The following is a 20000-nucleotide window of genomic DNA, read 5'->3' on the forward strand; positions in this document are numbered from 1 at the left end:
GGAGCGTCTCGGGGCGGTGGCGCTGGTGTTGAGGGCTCCGTCCCCCAGCCTGTCTGCTCCGTGACAGCCGGCTCCTGCTCCGACCATAAGCCCCGTCTCCTCCGCTAACAGCCCAGCTGCGGGGGGAATGTCCCCGGGCCTGACACTTTGACACGGCCTGCGCGTTGACAAATAGCTGGCGTTTCCACCTCCTGCTACACTGTCTGCTTCCTGCTAAATCAGGCCTTTGCGACTGCATGAGCGCAGGGGGAGATGGGGGGGTGGTGTCAGATCTGCTGTCAGTCTGCGGGGTGGGGGGGGGGGGGGCTGCTGATTCTAGGCCTCACGGGGTGGCAGGCTCCTGTAGGGGGTGTGGGGTGGGGGGGTATGGTCGATGACACTTGAGCCATCATAAGGGATGTTTACATGTTACGATTTGGGCGAGCCCCCACCCCTTCCCATCAAACGTGCACTGCACACACACACACACACACACACACACACACACACACACACACACACACACACACACACACACAATGAGACATACATAAACACACACACACATTCACACACACCACACACACACACACACACCTCACACACACACACACAAACACATACCACACACACACACACACACACACACACACACACACACACCTTTTCTTCAAGTGCTCCACTGAGACATCATGTCATTTTGGCACTGGAAAGGTAGAGCATCAAATACAACGTCAACACATCAGACTGTGTGTTTGTGTGTGTGTGTGTGTGTGTAGGGGTAGGGTTATGAGGTAGGGTTATATAATTATTGTGTATTCATGATTATGTGTGTTGAAGCGGTGTGTGTGTGTATGTGTGTGTGTGTGTGTGTGTGTGTGTGTGTGTGTTTTATGATACGTAACCTTGTCTGTCATTGCATATGCATAACTAAATATGCATTCCTCAGAGCCATACCGATCGGCCAGCAATACTTTGACAACAAGAGTCGCTCCAGTGTCTATGACGGTCAGTAACCAGTACCACCACTGGTACAATCTCTGTCTCTAGAGATCAAATACTGGTCCATAGTCACACAATACCGTCACTACGCCTGAGTTGATATTCGCTCCCTTCGTTCTTTCCCTTCCAGACAAGAGGCAGCTAGCAGAGATGTATCTACGCTCAGAGGGTTGTGTGTGTGTGTATGTGTGTGTGTGTGTGTGTCTGTGCGTGTGTGTGTCTGTGAGTGTACCCCTGTGTGTCTATTTGTGTCCCTGCCAGTGCGTGCCCATATGGGCCAGGCCGGGCCGCCTCTTCTCTCCTCCGTACCGCTGGGCCCTAAGTGCCCCTGCGCTGCTGCTACGGTGACGGGGTCCGTATTGATTGATCCTCTTGCCTGCGTAACCTCCAGCTCACTTTGGGGTGTCCCCAGTGGGCCCGGGCTCTCAGCAGAGCACACACTGTGATTAATGCTCGTCTTTTGGGGTCTGCCGGCTACACAGCGTCGTGTCAGGGCAGATTTGTCAAGCGACAACTATGGATTATCTTCTGCATCCTCCTGCTCAACTTCGGGCGCCATCGCTGCCCTTTAGTGTGTGTAGGACCCGCCGGATCCGTCCCTTCTTTCCCTATGTGTGTGTGCGTGTGTGTCTCTGTGCATGCGTGTGTGTGTGTGCGCGCATTCTATCTTTTGACTCTTATTCTGCAGCGTTCCCCTGGGCGGCAGCGATGGCAGATGCATTAAACAATCCACTTAATAGATAAGCTACAATATGCTTGAGCTTCCTCCATCGACGCTCACCTCCTCCTCCTCCGCCTCCTCCTCCTCCTCTTCTGCTGCCTCCCCCTCCTCCTTGCACCCTTCCTCCCCTCCTGCTCCTCTCCCCGTTCCTCCTTCCCCCCACCCCCCTCCCCATTCCTCCCTATCTCCCGCTGCTGAAATGGAATTGGATCAAAGAGGAGTGAAAAGGAAGGAGTTGGGAGGGGTGGTGGTGGGTGGTGGTGGGGATGGAATGGGGGGGGGGCACGGGGGCAGGGCTCATTGGGTTTTGTTGAAATATTTATAGGTCAGGGTTGACTGGTTAAATTGAATATCTGTTCTGATCTCACTTGCCTATTTAACTTGCGCCTAGGCAAATATGTTTCCTAGGTGATAACCTTTTATGTACCGGGCTGACTTCATTGAAATGCATAGAGATAAAAATGTGTCACACTCCAGCGCTGAGCCACACAGCCGCTGATGCTCGATTATTCAAATGATAATTGACCCCCACCTGTAGCCCGCTCATATCCAGTATCAATCACTCCATCCAGTGTGAGGATACGGGAGCGCGGCGCTGTCATTTACATTACAAACCGCCGCTGAATGTCAAGGACCGCAGGCAGCCCATTTGTGAGGAGGAGAATGGTGGGAAAAATATATGGGCCAATTATGATTTTCAATCTTTTTAATAATTTAAACGCTGTTGATATGTGAATTACTGGCAGCGCGGCTGCGAGTCCCGCGCCCTGTTTATTCGCTGGCCGTATTATTTTCCTTTGTAACAAATGGCTTGATGTTAATCTTCATCTATAATTTTCCTTCCTCTGATATAATGGCTTCTAGTGACTTGCTGTCAGCGCGCTGATGAATTGACACGCTGTATCAAAGCAGTCCAATGTCTGTTGTGTGCCGTGCCAAGGCAGTTTTTTTTTCCGTTGCTATACTAGAGGGCACTCATGGTAATGAGGAGTCCCCATGCATATTCATATTTGCATACACTAAGCAAACACAAAGCCAAAACAACCACCGAAAACAAGAGCAGTAGACAAATGTATACCATCGCGGAGGAAAACATAATTCATTCCTTTATTTACCAACACTATTTCGATAGGGATCTAATTAAAGTATACAGCTGCCCCACTACATTCAGCGGCACTCTTTTGGTATTTGTCTCCTCGCTACCTGTTTAATCTTTAAAGAGACATTAGGTACGAGGACGGTTGGCATACATTTCCAAACAGGCATTACTGTGTGCTCGGCAACTGGGCCTATTTGTTTGTCAGCCAAAGCTCTATAATTAGCAGTGTTTAATTATGGAAATGGCCGCTGAGGAGAATTTCAAAACGCCCTCCTTCCCTGGATCATTAGTTACAGAGGCGAAAAAAAAATGAAATGCTTTCAGCAATGAAGGGTTCATATTTCAAGCTTATAGCTGCTAAAAGGGTGTACTCAGAAAATCAATTTTATGAAAGTCCGTTCAGCACTAAAGGGAGTTCCATGCAACTAAGCAATTTTGAAATAATGTTAGCGGCGGTCTGATTCATTGAAGGAACCAGGACTGTGCTCCCCTCGCCGAGGACATTATCCCCTAAGCCCGGGTCGGGGGTCAACCTCTGGTTTAAATCAGCCTCTGTTTAGCATAACTGGATTCTTGAAGCGCCGCGGCTCCGGCCCCCCGTTCTGAATAGATAAGTAGCCTTCCTGGAGGGGCACTGGGAGGGCTCTGCACCCCATCGGACCGCCAAGGAACGGCGGGGAGGGAGTCTACGGGACGCGACCTTGACCCGCGCGCCTACCCTTGCTGTTCCTTCACAACGCTTGCCCCCCCCCCCCCCTCCCCTACGACAACCGCCGCCTCACCACAAATAAACTTTACACCCCCCCGCCTTGTCCACCCCAGGCACAAACTGCGTCGCACAATGACGCCACCTTCTCCGGCGAAAAATAGACGCACGATAAATCCTGTTCCCCTTCACCCCTTTGATGGTCGCCCACGACACAGCAGTATTAAGGACACGCACGCACATATTCGCACACACACACACACACACATATGAAAACACACAACACACACACACACACACACACACACAGCCACACACATACACACACGGTCAAACTCACAGTCAAACACACGCACGCACGCACACACACACACACACACACACACACACACACACACACATATATACACACACAACACACACATACACACACACACACACTCACGGTCACACACACATATACACAACATATGTGCGGGGGCTGTGCACAGGCGACACATGGGAGATGATGGTGGGTCTCCCAGCACCACCACCACACCCACCCAATGAGCCTCCCTTGGAGACCACCGCACATCCGCGTGCTTGGAGGTCATCAGCACCGTGGGGGGCCAGCACATGAACGGGTTGTTTAGGGGACCCTGGTGCGGTCGACTGTGTGTGTTCCCAGAGACACTTTGATGGGTCTTTCTTATTTAAAGGGGTGGTTTAGTTATAGAGCTCCCTGTAATGAACTATAAATAGATATATTCATATATACATATAAATATAAACATATCCATAGTTATAGAGCTTGCTTACTGTAATAAACTATACATAGAGATATTTATATATATATAAGAACATATTTAAATATATCCATAGTTATAGAGCTTATTGTAATAAACTATATATATATATATATATATATATATATATATATATGTATATATATATATATATATGTATATATATATATATATGTATATATATATATATATATATATATTAGCTCCATGTTAGGGCTGTCATACTGGGGATCCCCATTAGTCAGATTGATCGTTTCCTCTCTCCCCCGGCCTTGATTCATGCACTAGGCCTACATCCGAGCCCTAACGAGTCACCGGCCGTATGGTGGCACTGGGCATCTGTGCCGTGGCGCCCACCCCACCCACCACCACCCACCACCACCCGACACACCATACTGTACACGCCACATGGGAAGAGGAGTGGGTTGCCCTGACTGGGAGGGGAGCAGCCTACGTTATGTAGCTCGCGGATATTTGTGTTTGGTTTGGAACGATGGCAAAGAAATGCGAAAAAACAGCATGTGGTCACGATGTGGGTTATTTTTCCTCGAGCAAAACATGTTCCATATTTGGCGTGTGAGTGTATTTCACAATTTTTCAGAGAGTAAATAGTAGACAGTGTTTTTAAACCTAAACACACACCCCAAAACGCACAGTGTCCCGTGTAGAGCACAGATAATAATGATGACGCAAACAAGTGAAGCATTATCTTTATTTAATCCATCATATAGGGGAGGCACAGCTTTACAGACCCCCCCGCCAACAATGTTCATTTCATTTACCGCTGTTGTTGCACATACGCCCTCAATCATCCTCTGTTACGCTGGTGGTGGAGTGATAAAGATGATCACAACAATAAGCACCATATAAAGTATCTTTACAGCACTGCTGGGTCTAAATGAGCTCAATTGCACGTATAAAAAAAAGGACACAATGTCTCTCCACAGACTTTTAAAGCTATGGAATCCCAGGATGGAAACGTAGTGCGCCCGGATATAGATTTATGGTTAAGTTCTGCTGGATTTCATTCAGGATCATTTTCTACCTTGGGAATTTGGGGTGTAAAGGCTCCATGACGGATTGTCCAGCGTGCTTGGAACTGCTCTATAATAGTTTTATAAGCCAGTCAGTCAGCTTGGCCGGTGCAAATGGAAGTTAATACTGTCTTTCGCAGTGTGAAAGTTTCCCTCTAGATCTCCATCTGTTTCCTTATCAAAACATTTCTTATTTGCTAAGTGGAACCGTGAAATTCTATTGGCCTCGCTACTCTAGCGAGGGGACATCAGAGTTTTTAAATGGCATCAGGATGGTGATATTTCTCCTGAATGCGTGACGTGTGTGTCAGTGTGATTTACATTCTCAGATGTTTATTTTGTATTGGTTTTAACGTCCTGAAGTCTAAATGGCCTCATTGTCCTATTCTTTCAATTTTATAGACCAAATGCCCGGAGCTATTACCATAGTTATAAAGAAACATCAATAATGGAAATGACAAAATATAAGCATAGTATGTGTGTTTGAGCATGCGCTTGTGTTGGTATTTATACATTAAAGAGAGAGGGAGAGACAGGGGGAGGGAGGGAGAGAAAGAGGTAGAGGAGGAGAGAGAGAGAGGTGGAGAGTGAGAGAGAGCGAGGTTGTAGTAGTAATTTAGATGAACTTCACATGAACCGCAGGAGTAGATTGAGCTCCATAAACACAGAGTCCTCTGTGTTATGGAGATCCGGGGGAATAAATGAGTGTTTGCTAAACACATTGGACCTGAGAAGGCCTCTCTCCATCATGGAGATCGGCCCGAGGTCTTCATGGCCTTCTGTGTGTGTGTGTGTGTGTGTGTGTGTGTGTGTGTGTGTGTGTGTGTGTGTGTGCGTGTGCACACGTTTGCATGTGGAACAATTAGCTTGACAACCCAAGGCGCCCTTGTCACGATGCCACTGCATGGAAGATGCATCACACATGTGTGTGTGTGTGTGTGTGTTTGTGTGTGTGCGTGTGTGTGTGTGTGTGTGTGTGTGTGTGTGTGGGGGGGGGGGTCCTATCTGTTTACTCTCATCCTCGTATGTGGATCGCGACAACATGGACGCGGGCAGCCCAAAGTCTCGGCCCATCTGTGCCTATAGGAGCTGTCATGTGTTTCCCCTTTCCTCCGGTGCAGGAGCATATATACCGTGTGGGGCTCCCATACGGGTACTGTATGTGGAGGCTGCGGTCTCTAGAGGTCACTGCAGTTCCATGGGTGACAGCGCTGAGCCCACGCCACTCACACAAAGGCAGGAGAGGAGGTGCACTGTAAATATATACAAAGTGCCCCTTGTGTGTTGCCATAGTTCTCCTTAACAGACAATACAACCACTGAGGAAAAACACGCACACAGGCGCGCACACAAGCGCACACACACACACACGCATACGCACGCACACACACACACGCTGACCTTGTTATGAAATTGTGTGCGTGGGGCTCTGGGGGAGGCTCTGCTTGTGTTAATTGAACTGATTTCACAGAGCAACCAAACGCTGGCTCTCTCTGGCGGGATCTCGTGTCTCTTCCATGGAGCGAGGTGGGTGGGTGGGTGGCTAGGTGAGGTGGACAGGGGGAGGGATGTGTGTGGAATGTGTCCACGTCCCCCCCCCCCCCCCCCCCATGTGCTTGAAGGTGTGCAGGGGGAATGTAAAAGACTGGAGAGAACAGCTGTATTTTCATAGTCACAAACCCCCCCCCTCACATTTCCTTCCATATTTAACGTCTGCGCAGGGAAAGCCACTGTGCATGGATTACAATGTTATTTCTCTTCTAAAGCCTAGGAACAAAGGAAAATAAGGAATACACATGACGTTCCAGGATTTGGCCAGGAATACAAACAAATAAAAGGAACTACATAAAGAAAAATAGAGAAAGAACAATTCTGTGGCCTAACATAAAGCATATCTGTTACTAGTTACACATCGCAGGCTTATTATTTGAATCTGCTCCCTCAGTTAAAGAGCAAAATAAAACCAGGGGGGTGTAGCATTGTAGCCTGCTGTCGGAGGCCTGCCTGCCAATACTTGTACTACTGGGTTATTTTTAAAGTTCCCTCTCCTTAAACATTAACTGTCAGCAAAACACTGGGAGCTGCTGGTCCTAAGCTGTGTTTGTGTTGTGGTTGTGGTACCAGAGGCTGAGCACGCCTGCCTCTCGTGAGCCGTGGCAGATACTCAGTCCATCAGGCCAAGTTTTAAAATTAGTAACAAATTTAATATGCGCTCTGTTGACTTCCGGTGCCTTTCTGAAAAAAACTGAACAAAAAGCTGAGTTTGTCGTAGGGTCTCTCTTGAAAGACCGCAACGTAGCCTGGGTTTGAAACTTAAATTAAAAGACGGGGCTCACGGTCACAATCCACAGCATATGGGGGGAATGTTTACTCTTGTCGGCATGGAGAAGCAAGGACCACCACAGAAAAAAAATGTTCCAACATTAAAGCGCATACAATGTTCTGCGCTAGATCTCTTTTGCCACAACCCAAACCAAACTATTAGCGTGACCTTAATCGCAAAACCATGCTCCTATTAATGGTGTAATAGTATCAGATTTGATTTATGGCTTTCATTTTTAGGGAACATTCTCCCCCTAACGTGTTATATGGGGGAAGTATGTGTTTTCACCAGGGGAACCCGGCCCTAATGGCTGAAAGGTGGCTAAAGCATGGAATTGAGCATATTGGTGTCATAAATCTACATTTCAAACTGGACAGCATGAAACATGGAGCAGGATAAACGACAGGGCCAAGAGGGACAGAGTTTACTCAAGACAAGAGATTAGATTTGACCGGATTTGATATGAGGGAAGTTCAAGAGTGTCATCTTGCCATCATCTGTCTTGAATTTATTCCTAAAGGAAAACAAGGTATATAAATATGGTATTATATAGGCTCTCTAGGCTCTCTCACAAAGGTCCTTAGCAAATGCATTAATAAATGTGTTTACATTAATTCATCATGCTAGTTTTTATTACGTTGCCTTTCGTATTAATTGAAATCCTAAATTGTAAAAATCCCTTGACAGACTACCCAAGAGCTTTATCAAGCACATTCTAACGTCTAACTACCTCTCAAAGGTCGACATTTCTCTCTCGGGAGAACACAAACAAAGTGGTTCCAGGAACCACGGTGATGTTGAGCTGTAGTTTAACCTCTGACCAGCAGAGGGAGGTCAGTTCTAGTTTAGGGAGTTTAGTTCTGCCGTTCAGCACACATTTACATTCTACTTTTAAAGGGTACTCTCAGCCACAAGAGAAACGTGTCAGTTATTATTTTTAGACAACCACATGAAGCGTGTATAGTGGTCCCTTTGTGGCTCTTTTATAACTGAAAAGATAAGCATGTTCACAGGGCTGGATTCCCCGGGAACAGGTCACAAGTCCTGATTAAAAGTGACTTTACTGTCTGGCCATAAATATTTCCTAGCCCACCTTTGAAAGGCAGGCGAGCCGTGGCTGCTCTGCTCCTTTGCCACATGAAAGTGCAAATGGAAATGCTTATGGTTGGGAGCGGCATCAGTCATAGCTGGAATAAGAGGGCCAATAAAACGAAGGTAATTATGATGCTCCATCATTTGACACAGCCTGGGGATCTTGGGCTGTTTGCCTTTGTACACTGGGAGGGAGGGAGTGGGGGGTTGGGGAGTGAGAAATGGAAGGAATGGGAATGAGAGCGAGATGAAGTGAGAGAGGGAGAAAAGAGGGAGGGGGCACGAGAAAATAAATCCCACTAGTGAATAATGAGACCTGTTCTTTTATGACTGCGCTGTGTTTAAAAGCAAACTTTGACAATGTGTGGTCTGTTGTGTCATGCCCCCCCCCCCCCCCCCCCCCCCCCTGCACCCAAAGACCCTCAGCTCCACCCCCCCCTCCACACACACACACACACTCCCTCCTGTAGAGCTGTTTACCTGTTCACCTGTTTTCATAATTTTAGCAGTGGAGTGTGCTTCTGGCTGCTGCTCTTTGATACCCCACTCATCGCTCCGGTGCATCAAAGGCATCACGTCAGTTCTGGCCCGACACGCTTCAGACCGCTACGCCTTACTAACTATTATACTTACTGTCTGCGAAGCCTGGCTCATGCTGAAAGGTTTCCTTAAGGGCCATAAGTGGTTGTTGCCCAAAGGAGGGCCCATTACGTTTGTCTGAGGTAAACAACTCATTGCTTACCGCGCATTCTCATTACATTTTGATTTAGCGTAGAAGGGGACTTTGTTATAATCTATTTTTGTTTTCAATTGCTAGTGCCCCAGAGGTATCTAAGGCCTTATAATTAGTTCAAAATGTCATCTCCTAATTCTCGGTTGCTGTCCACTGAGGGGGCCTTTGAGGTCAACATCACAAAAAAGAAATGATGGCGTCTTTAATCACGGTTAATATGCTTGGATCTCCCTGATCACCGCCCGGCGTTTTGCCTTTTGTGTGCAGCGGGCCTGTGGTGGGGTGAGTCTGTTAGCACGCGCCGCGGTGATGATTTAGACGTCAGTCAGGTACCGGGGGCTCCATTAGAGCCAGCAGCCAGCGTGCTCACACCCCAGCTCCTAATCCTGCACACGGCGTCCCACAGAGAGACGGGCCCCGGCAACGCATCGCCAGAGAGGAGGTGGTGTCGACGCCATGCTGTTCTCCAGCCCCGCGGCGGGCCTGACGCCTGCCTGAAGGCTGGTGTGGTGGAACCCTGGTGCTCAGGTTTATGAGGAAGGGCTGAGGGTGGTAGCGCTGGTTACAGAGGTCCGATCGAGGTCGCTGGGATCAGGGGGCTGAAGGATCCGCACTCTGGGATCGGCTGCACAGCCTGAGACGGGGTTTGTTTATAGTGTGGAGGATCACGGTGATGAGTGGTGCCTTGTAGGTAGAGTTGGAGACTTGGAGTGTTGTCGTCTTATAAGCTGAATGATTAGCTGTTCGTCAACGTTTTGCATCGACTGCAGATTTGTATTGTTGTAGCAATCTGACAAACATGACTATTTAAAATGTCTCTTAACCAAAACATATTTTGTAGATGTGTATCGTTAAACACACTTTTTCTTTTACAGCCCATATACTGCAACAGCTCATAACAGTCTAGTGTGAGACAATACGGAGTGAGCAAAAACATGCTGTTCATGTATTCATGTCCATTCAATCCTCGGGCAAAACACACCAAAGTATCCCCTGCAGTGGATCAGCACCACCTGATGTGCGGCGGACCCCCTGCACAGACCTCCCGTCGCTAGGGGTCCATGGTATACCCACACACTGTTTCATCAGCATGGCTCAGATGGCGCCCTGATGACCCACAGGGTCCACTGAAGGGGATCAGCGCTGGAGTCTGACCTCTGGCCTGCCATTGGATACCCCGCACGCCGGTACTTTAAACTCCGGTGGCGTGACATGGTACACTTTACACTTGAGGCCCGACAGCAACACGTTAAAGGCCAACAGATGCCGAACGTCAAGAAGAAGACAAACAGAAGTAGCCCGGGAGATTAAATGCGGAGATGTGGAGGATTATTGAAGGGCATTAAAATGACACAGAAGATTATTGTGGATGTTTTGCGGCGGCAGCGGCTGCGGCTCAAGGTCTCTGAATGGAGGGGCTGCCAGTTGACAGGACAAACACAAAGGAGGGAAGGAAGTAACGAGAGCAAGGCACACGCCAGGGTCTGATTGGAGCGCTCAGACGGCCCGCTGTAAGCGCCTCGTGCTCAGCGAGCGTCTGGGATTTGTGATTGTGTTTATTGTGTTTGTTTGTCTAATATGATGTTATTGGGAATTATTGACCTCCTTATTGCCATATGCGTTCATATTGTCTTTAGACATTCACACAGACACCCCCCCTCCCCCAATGTTAGTACCACTTGCAGTCCTTCTTATGCTTACAGATGGCCCAAACTAATCTGTTTGACTTTGAGGTGAAAAAGATTATAACCTTTTCTCGCTATATAGATATGTTTATGTACATATGTTCTACCACATTCAGTCTTCACTGTTGACAGAGTATAACCTTGACATTAAGTGCTTAAACTGAATGACCCTCACTTTGCTGTATGCAACACAGGGCCTCCGACAATGACCTTTGACCTGTTATCACTCACACAGAGAGCCAAGAATGTGAACGGGGCTGGGGAGTGCCACACAAAGCCTTCAAATTAATTTGGTTAACCACTCCATTGGTCAGAATGAACCCCCACAACCCATTTACTCCCAAGGACCCGCTGGAGAAAGAAGATCCCCAGGAAATGACAATACTGTCATCTCTTCCTGCCAAATGCTGGGCTAGTGAATAAGGTTACGGTTGTGAATGCTGATGGAGAGGGCAAATGTTCCGGACTGGATCAGTGAACCAAGAGAGCAGTACTGAGCTGCATGTGGCTTGGTGCCATAGACAGTGCAGGGTCACCCAAAGGCTATAGAAAGAAGCAGGGGTCACAGTGCAACATCCAGCCAAACCATACAAAGCCAGCTTTTCATCCTCTCCCTGGCCGTGCGGCGAAAGCCATAATTATCTTTGACAAAACTCATTAGCATGGACCTTGTATTGACATCAGCGACCGGGAGTCCCATACAGGAGGACATGCACAGGAACAATGTCCCACACACATTTCATTGCCTCCTTTGACAGGATGTAATGAAGTGTACCTCTCGTCCCCCTCGTCTGAACTCTGAGCCGGCCGGTACAAAGAGCCGGTTTGATGAGCCCCGGTTGTCCGTCGTGGGACACATCAAATGGCACCTCGCTCCGGGCTCTTTTGTGGGGTTCCCGGGGCAAAGGATTGTCTGGGATGTTGTTGTTGTTGTTGTCGTGGTTGTTCGTCAAGCTCCTGATTAGTGTGAAGAACCAGCATCCCCTCTGTCAAGTCGTTCTAATTCATGGTCGTTTACAATCGAGGCACAAGCTCATTAAGGGGAGCGAGGGGCCCGTGGTTGGAGACCACTCATTGTTGATCCAAATCGTACTAGAATGAATATGAGTCATTGTTGAACGGGCCCTGGCCCCGCTGCAGGCATCAGGGCTGAGGGAGGGCCCCGGGTCTTCTCATCATCAAATGTTAACGTTGATCTATCCTTTTAGCTTGTGTTTTTGTGTTGAGTAAAACATGCAGGCCATTAACCTGGGGGCTCTCATAATGAATTACCTATTTAATGTTCATCAGATATTTGCTGCTGCCAGTACACCGCTGCCAGAAATGTGTTGGTTTGCAGCACATTACAACCACTTAGTGAGCCACTTAATACGAGTCAAAGAAGGAGAATCACTACAAGTGCAGGTCGCCATGCCTGAACCATCGTGTCTTTTAACTTGTCCAACGATGATGAAATGTGTGAATACACAGATCAAGGTTCCTTTAATGTAAACAGTGTTGCACCACGCCAACACAAATAGCCTCACAGTCGTTCATAAAAAGGAGGGGGCAGGAGCATGGAAGAGAGAGGGTTTTAATTAGCTTGAAGACGATGACACCCTGGCCTCAGCAAAAGATATTCACTCCGTGAGTTAAAAGGCGTATGTTTGTGGCCCAAATCAATATACTTTCTGCTACATGCACCGGCCACTGGCGGTGCATTCCATATTGACTTGAAAAGACAAAACGCCCCTGCACAAAAAGGCACTGCAGCTTATCTGTGATCAACATTAAGTCTGCAGTGACAATGGTGCACCGACCCATTCAAGGCCTGAATGCAGTGGCTCTGTCCCTAAAACCATAATGACACAATTTAAAATTAATTCAGAGGATTGACAAGGATTAGTGTTGTTAAACTCATGTACGCATATCTTGTTATTGTTCCTGCATTTTTTTTGTGTCCATCAAAGATTAACACAATTCCTATCTTTTGATTATGCGAACCGATCTCTGAACAGATGAAGAAAGTGATTTAGAGAGGCAATCGCTGAGTAGGATGATGTAGCCTAGCACATATAGGCTAAGGAAAGTATTACCGCATAACATGGCGTTTGCTTCAGATTAAGTGTCTTGATTTAAGATTAAAGATGTCAGACAAACATCTCTCAGATGCGGGGCTCGTGCCAACAGCCACCACACTTCCAAAATATGAATCTCTTCTGTAACAATGTTGGATGTCTTTTTTTGTTGTATGGTATTGTGACCCTTTAATTCTCTACTGGGTGCTTAATAACATGTTTACTGCACAGCAGCAGAATACAGTTGCGCCTTGTGTGTTAAACAGCATGTACAACAGCCTAATTGACCTGTTAGTTGCCGTGGATAGACGCCTCTCAGGAAGTCCATAATGCTATTACGCTTTGGCTCCCTCAGGTATTTCCATCGTCTTAATCCCATTGCTCATGCATCATTACCTCGGTAATATAAGGCAGATTTCCGTTACGAGCCAAGGTTTAACTACCTACCTTGACTCTGAATATTTTATAAATGCATAGCTTACTTATGTTATGTAATGTATAGGAACACAAAAGACACATGCAGTCATAACTCATTATTAAACAGCCAACACGCATCCCCCTGGTGTCTCGGTAGTCGTTCATTAAGTGACGGCCCACTGAGTGATCTCAGGCTCGGAATAAGAACACAGAGAAAACGACTCAATTACAGCCGATCGTCCGTGACAATCAATTGTCATCATGACGCAATGCGAAGCAACGGAGTAGACGATGAAGGTGAAGCGTTGAGGTGAACTCTTTGCAGACGAAGGGCCTATAGAATACATATAGAGAAACAAGATAGCAAAGGTGCCGAATCATTTTACCACTTTATTAACGTATTTTATTTTACTTATGCGCTGTTGGTTATTGTATATCCATTTTATTTATTTATTCATTAATTTGTTATTAATATAATTGTGTGTATGTTTGTATTTTCTAAATATTTTTTTTTACCGTCGTGGGTACAGTCTCTTTGCTTTGCTTTACTAAATATCCCTCCTGCAATGCTGCGGGCCGCTCTAAAGGTGACCCCCCTTGAACCAGGTCTAACTCATGGCGTACGGCTATTGGCTATATAGTCCTCTAATATGATCCATATTTAAACACACCAAACGAAAACAAAATAAATCCCGTAGACATTCTGTTATTTCAGAACAAATCATCTTCATCTCGAAGTCACAACAGGAGATAAATATATCTTCCGTCCTCTCTCTATCTCTGGCCTCTATCCTTCAGGCATATGGAGGACTGTAGTGCGTCTGGATTCTCCCAATGCGCCATATGCTGTTACGCGCACAATCCCTTGGATCCGAACTGATTTGACACGTTGTCTGTTTTACTGAGAGGGTCGTCTTGTGGTATCGTTGTGTTTTCTTATTTTGCCTTATTCACAACAGACCGAATAATCCCCAACTCAGTATCAAATGATAAATCACAAACACCTCATTTAGGATTGACAAATGAACATGTTTTTATGGTATTTGTTGAGCTGTTGGTTTCAAATGTGAGCATAAATTAAATCAACAGAATAGACACAAACCGTAAAGTAACTTAAAACTTAAAAGAAGAAGACTTAGCTGTGTGTGTGTGTGTGTGTGTATATATATATATATATATATATATATATATATATATATATATATATATATATATATGCTATGTCGTTTTGATCTTACAAATGACCTTTTAATTAAAACAATATGAAGTTCTTGCATGGAACAAAGCAGCTTTCGCCCTTCCTCCTATAACATTACAAAGTGTTTGATGCCACTAATGATTAAATGCTCACGATGGAGATTTGATGTTCTCTTTCTTCCTCGTCTTGTTCATTTGTTTCACGTCCTCGATCGCATTATTAACTCAGTCACAATGATGAACTTTGATCAAATGCATAACCTCAAATGTTTTAATTGGCTGATTGTATGTCAAACTTCATACAAAAAAAGGAAAATGTGACTGACATCCAGAAGTCTTTCAAAAACGGCTTTCTTACATATATATATATATATAAAAAAGAATGGCAAACATGAACAATAAACATGAGGACAAAATTCCATTTCAGGTCTCCACGCAAAACAACAAAAATCGAGTCTTTTCTGTCAAGTTTACAATCGGCGAAAATATATGAAACAAAACATTACGCAGCGACAATGAAAGAAGATTTAACGCAGGATTTCAATGATAAATTATAAATGAATGAATACATAAATAAATAAATATATAATAAATTAAGTCACAAAGTACAATTTCAAACGACAACATGAATAAAGTTTGCTACACTACACGGTTCCCCATTTACAAATGATCCGGCTATTCTCTGCCGTTAGATTTACAATTCTAGCATAAACTCATCGACACCATAGAAAAAAAAATGAGTGTGCAAAATGTCGGTCATATCCACAGTAAGAATAATCATTTCCCTCTGCAGGAGTGTCAGGTAATCCACGCGTGATACTCCAAACGCTCCTGGACCATACTTGTAATTTAGTGCATAATAGAAGTCCCACTCGTATATCCCGGTGCGCAAATACATCTGAACGACAGAGAGACAGAGAGAGAGAAAAACAAATACATGCAATTAGTGTTTAAAACAAACATTTAAATAAAATTGTAACGTTTATAATAATGTCGGCATGTACAATCATGTTCTTATTTTCTTTGTTTGTACTGTTTACACGCATTTTATATGTATGTTTGTGAGTGTGCTTCTGTGTAGGACCAGCTATGCCTGGCATCTTTTGGTTCTGCTTGTGTTCGTGTGTGTGTTTGTGTGTGTGTGTGTGTGTGTGTGTGTGTGTGTGTGTGTGTGTGTGTGTGTGTGTGTGTGCATGTGCGTGTGTGTGTGTGTGTTTGTGTGCGTGTGCTTGTGCATATATCAATTTCCCAGTTAAATGTCTGGCATCGTTTGGTTCTGCTTGTGCGTGTGTGTTTGTTTGTGTGCGTGTGCTTGTGTGTGTATCAATTGCCCAGTTAAATGCCTGACAATGTTTGGTTTTGCCTGTGTGTGTGTGTGTGTGTGTGTGTTTGTGTGTGTCTGGCCGGGTTTGTGTTCGGTGTGACTGCATGCCAAAGTTCTTCCTCCAGCAGCAGCAGCTCATGTCATGTCAGTGTCCGTAGGCTCACCTCCTTCACCTCTTCATCACCGCTCTGAACGCCGTGACCTTGTCTTCCTGCAGACTCGCGCATGCCCTGCTGAGGTCAGGAGAGTCTGTCTCCGCCTTGACACCAGCGAATCCTGAACACACACACACAAACAGGCACATAAACAGACACACACACACACACACACACACACACACACAGGCAAACACACAAACATACACACACACACACACATACAAAAACAAGCAGACACACGCACACATGCAAGCAGACACACACACATATTTGTATTAATGGCCAATTATACAACCCCAAAGAAAATAAAAACATACAATTTTAGCATTTTCCTAAATACCCCCTGAAAATGTGAGTCCTCCTTAAAGAAATAAGGTTAAAGTCAAACGGCGCCGTACCTTCGATGCTGGCGAACTGGCAGGCGTCCTGGAGCGAGGGGAAGGCGGAGCACGGCAGTCCCAGGGCCTTGTGGCCGTAGCCCCCCGCCCCGTAAAGCTTGGGGTGCAGGGGCGGGCCCTCCTGGAAGGGGTTCTCCGCGTTGGTCGCGTGGCTCGAGGCGTGGAGGCCCCCGCCTCCGGTGCCGCCCCGGCACGCCACCGTAGGGGCCTGGGGGGGCCGGGAGCCGTGCAGCTGGCAGTCCCCGCCCGGATGCCCCCCGGGTCGCCCCTCCGGCCCGGGATGGGGGCTCAGGACCGCCCCGGGATGGGCGCTCAGGATGACCCCCGAGGCGGCGGTGCGCGCCAGCGACCAGATCCTGGGTTTGTCGGAGGCCTCGTAGTGGGACAGGGACAGGGCCCCCGGGGGCCCACAGGAGGAGGACGAGGAGGAGGAGGAGGAGGTGGTGGTCGTGGAGGAGAGGGGCTTCAGAGCCACAGAGTCCAGGAAGTCGGAGGGCAGGCCGGGGAGCGAGGTCACGCTCTTGACGCCGCAGGGGAACGGGTGGAAGCCGGGGTGGAGGTTCAGGGGGAGCTCGGAGCCGCGATCCCTCTTGGCGGGGGCCCCGGACACGGCCATGGCCCTGTGGAGGTCCTGCTCCTCTGAGGGGCCCTTCTCACAGTCACTGTCCATCTTGTCACAGTCCTCATCCTCCATGTCGTCCAGGTCGCTGAGGTGCAGGTCCTTCTCCTTGCAGTCGCTGGAGTCTGGGGGGGAGGGGGGCAACAGAGGGTTGAGGTCATGCTTGGACTGTCAACACGTCAATGGGAAAAAAGTGTTCTCATCGGCAAGGAAAATGAATAATAAACACGTTAGCATATACTTCTTTGACTGCCTGGACAAAAGTTACTGCTGGTTGAGAAGTAAGGAGAATAGGTTGAATTCATATCTAATGGAACTAATTTCTTGTGCTTAAAAAAAGTACTGATCATCTTGTAGCGTCTTACCCTAGCCATCTTTTTTGTATTCAGGGAATGGGTTAACCTAGCGATTGTTAGTGCTTGGCACTTGGTTCTAGGTACACCCTTACTGCACCGACAGCGATAGATTGTTCCTCTGTCTTCTGATAAATGTACTTATTGTAAGTTGCTTTGGATAAAAGCGTCTGTTAAATATCTTATATGTAAATGTAAAAGGACAATAGGGAAGACTTCATTTAAAATGAAACAAATTTCTTGCAGTTTAGAAGTTGAACATTTCTTCCACTTTTACAAAAGTTTCACATAAGTGTACGTGTCCATAGATTGGACTTAATGTCCACCTCTGTGTCCAACATTTACGTGTTGGAGATGAGATAACCTCATCTCCGACGTACCTTTGGTGACGCAGTCCAGGTCACTCTTCTCAAGGTCATCCTTTCTGTCCTCGCCGCCCTTGTTCTTGGGGGACCAGGTCATCTTGTTCTCCTTCTTTAGCCTCCTCCTGGCGTTGGCGAACCAGGTGGACACCTGCGTGAGGGTCATCTTGGTGATGATGGCCAGCATGATCTTCTCGCCCTTGGTGGGGTAGGGGTTCTTGCGGTGTTCGTACAGCCAGGTCTTCAGGGTGCTGGTGGTCTCCCTTGTGGCGTTCTTCCTCCTGGCTGTGCTGTTGAAGTCCACCGTCCCGTACCTGATGGGGACATGAACATCACACATGCTTGTTAAGACGGATGTTGGAAAGAAGCCACGTTTTCGAACCATGTTACAAAGTTTCACCGGAAAGGCTCACTATGAAGTTAAATATTAAAGAATTATGGATGAGAAAAGTTTTGTTTAATGTTGTAGTTTGTCTGAGCAACTTTAAGGTAATTGGAGAGACATCAAGGGAGGCTTTACCTGTCGTACTGGTACTGTCCTAGCGAGTGCTCGTAAGGATAGTATGCCGCAGTTTGGGTGATGCCAGAATGTAGTGTCCCAGTGCCATCTTTAATATCATACTGGGGGTTCTGTAAACCAGAGGCAGAATGAACAAACATAAATACAACAGTCACATGAACAAACATCATAAGATGCTGAACCATATATTCCATATTTGATTCAAACACACAACATCAGAATTATAGATAATAACACTAACATCTCTACATTTATTGTGATCATTAACACAATCATATTAATTATTTCAGCAATATAAATAATCACAATGCACATTTGTACTGTCAATGTCTAGCAACAATTTAACTTGAAAACACTCTAAACCATGCTCACTGTTTTGTTATAATTTAAACAGATTACAACAAAAATAACTGAAACGGATCGATCCCCCAGCCAGCCCCCCGCTTGCATGCTGAGCACCAGCAGATGAGGGTGAACCCACCAGCGTGGAGTAGATGGCGGACGGCTCGGTGCTGTAGGGGAAGTAGTTGGCATAGTTCTGGCTGGCGGCAGCCGCAGCCGCGTAAGGGGAGCTGTACATGCCGAGCGCGGCGCCGAGCTCCGTCCTGGTGCTCGCCAGCAGACGGTTCTCGTAGGACGGGGGGCAGCAGAAGGAGGCTGCGGACGGGGAGCCACTCGTGCAGTCAGAGCCTGACCTGGAAATCGAATCGCAGCAAGTCGTACTGGGGTTTGCCGACACGAAAAACTGCATGAAGAAGAATTGTGGATAGATATGTGTCATTGGAGTCTGTCGTTATCCGGAGAGTCTGTGATGATAACCGTCCAGTGAGTGAATAGTAACGGGCATGGCATTAGTCTCAGACATTACAACACTGGGAATTATCACTGGATCTGCAAAATTAGGTGATTTTAAGGTAAGACGGATAACAGATTGGAATCAGCGTTCAAAAATATATTTTTTATTATCAGAAAAAAACGATATAAATCAGTTTTAAAGATGCAGCCATGTATGATTATAACTCCTGCATGTTCTAATTATTTCATCAATTTCTCGACACAGTGCTGAATAAAGAAACCGGACAGGGCTAAAAGTTAGGTGATAACTTTGCTCCGATTAAAACTTTCATCCCATAATAGACTTCCACTAAACCAAACTTAGATAATGTCGTCAAACGACGCGTTCGTTAATTAAATGAACATGCAAACATGATATCACAGCCACGATTATAAAAAACTAAAGTTTTTGATTGTTTAGCAGTAGCGACCACATCACAGGACACCCAGTCCATAGTGTCTTATGTGCATCGATCGCTATTGTCATCCTAACGACACGTGAGTTCATCCATAATTCACTGTAATTGGACATGTGTGTGCGTCTGTGTATGTCAATATTTGTGTCGCCAAAAAAGCGCCATGCACAACGTTTCAACTCCAAGA

General features: G+C 46.5%; 1 protein-coding gene across 1 annotated transcript; it reads right to left on the reverse strand.

Moving 5' to 3' along the window:
• Positions 1–16322: 16322 nt before the first annotated feature.
• irx6a (iroquois homeobox 6a) lies at positions 16323–19344 on the reverse strand (the record flags this gene model as incomplete). The annotated part of the gene is made up of 5 exons (XM_079736205.1): positions 16323–16429; positions 16710–17453; positions 18062–18357; positions 18564–18673; positions 19045–19344. The coding sequence occupies 5 exons, from the start codon at positions 19342–19344 to the stop codon at positions 16323–16325; spliced, it is 1557 nt and encodes a 518-aa protein (XP_079592331.1).
• Positions 19345–20000: the final 656 nt, after the last annotated feature.

This window comes from Pollachius pollachius (genome assembly GCF_949987615.1).
Source record: "Pollachius pollachius genome assembly, chromosome: 5".
Classification (NCBI taxonomy): Eukaryota; Metazoa; Chordata; class Actinopteri; order Gadiformes; family Gadidae; genus Pollachius; species Pollachius pollachius.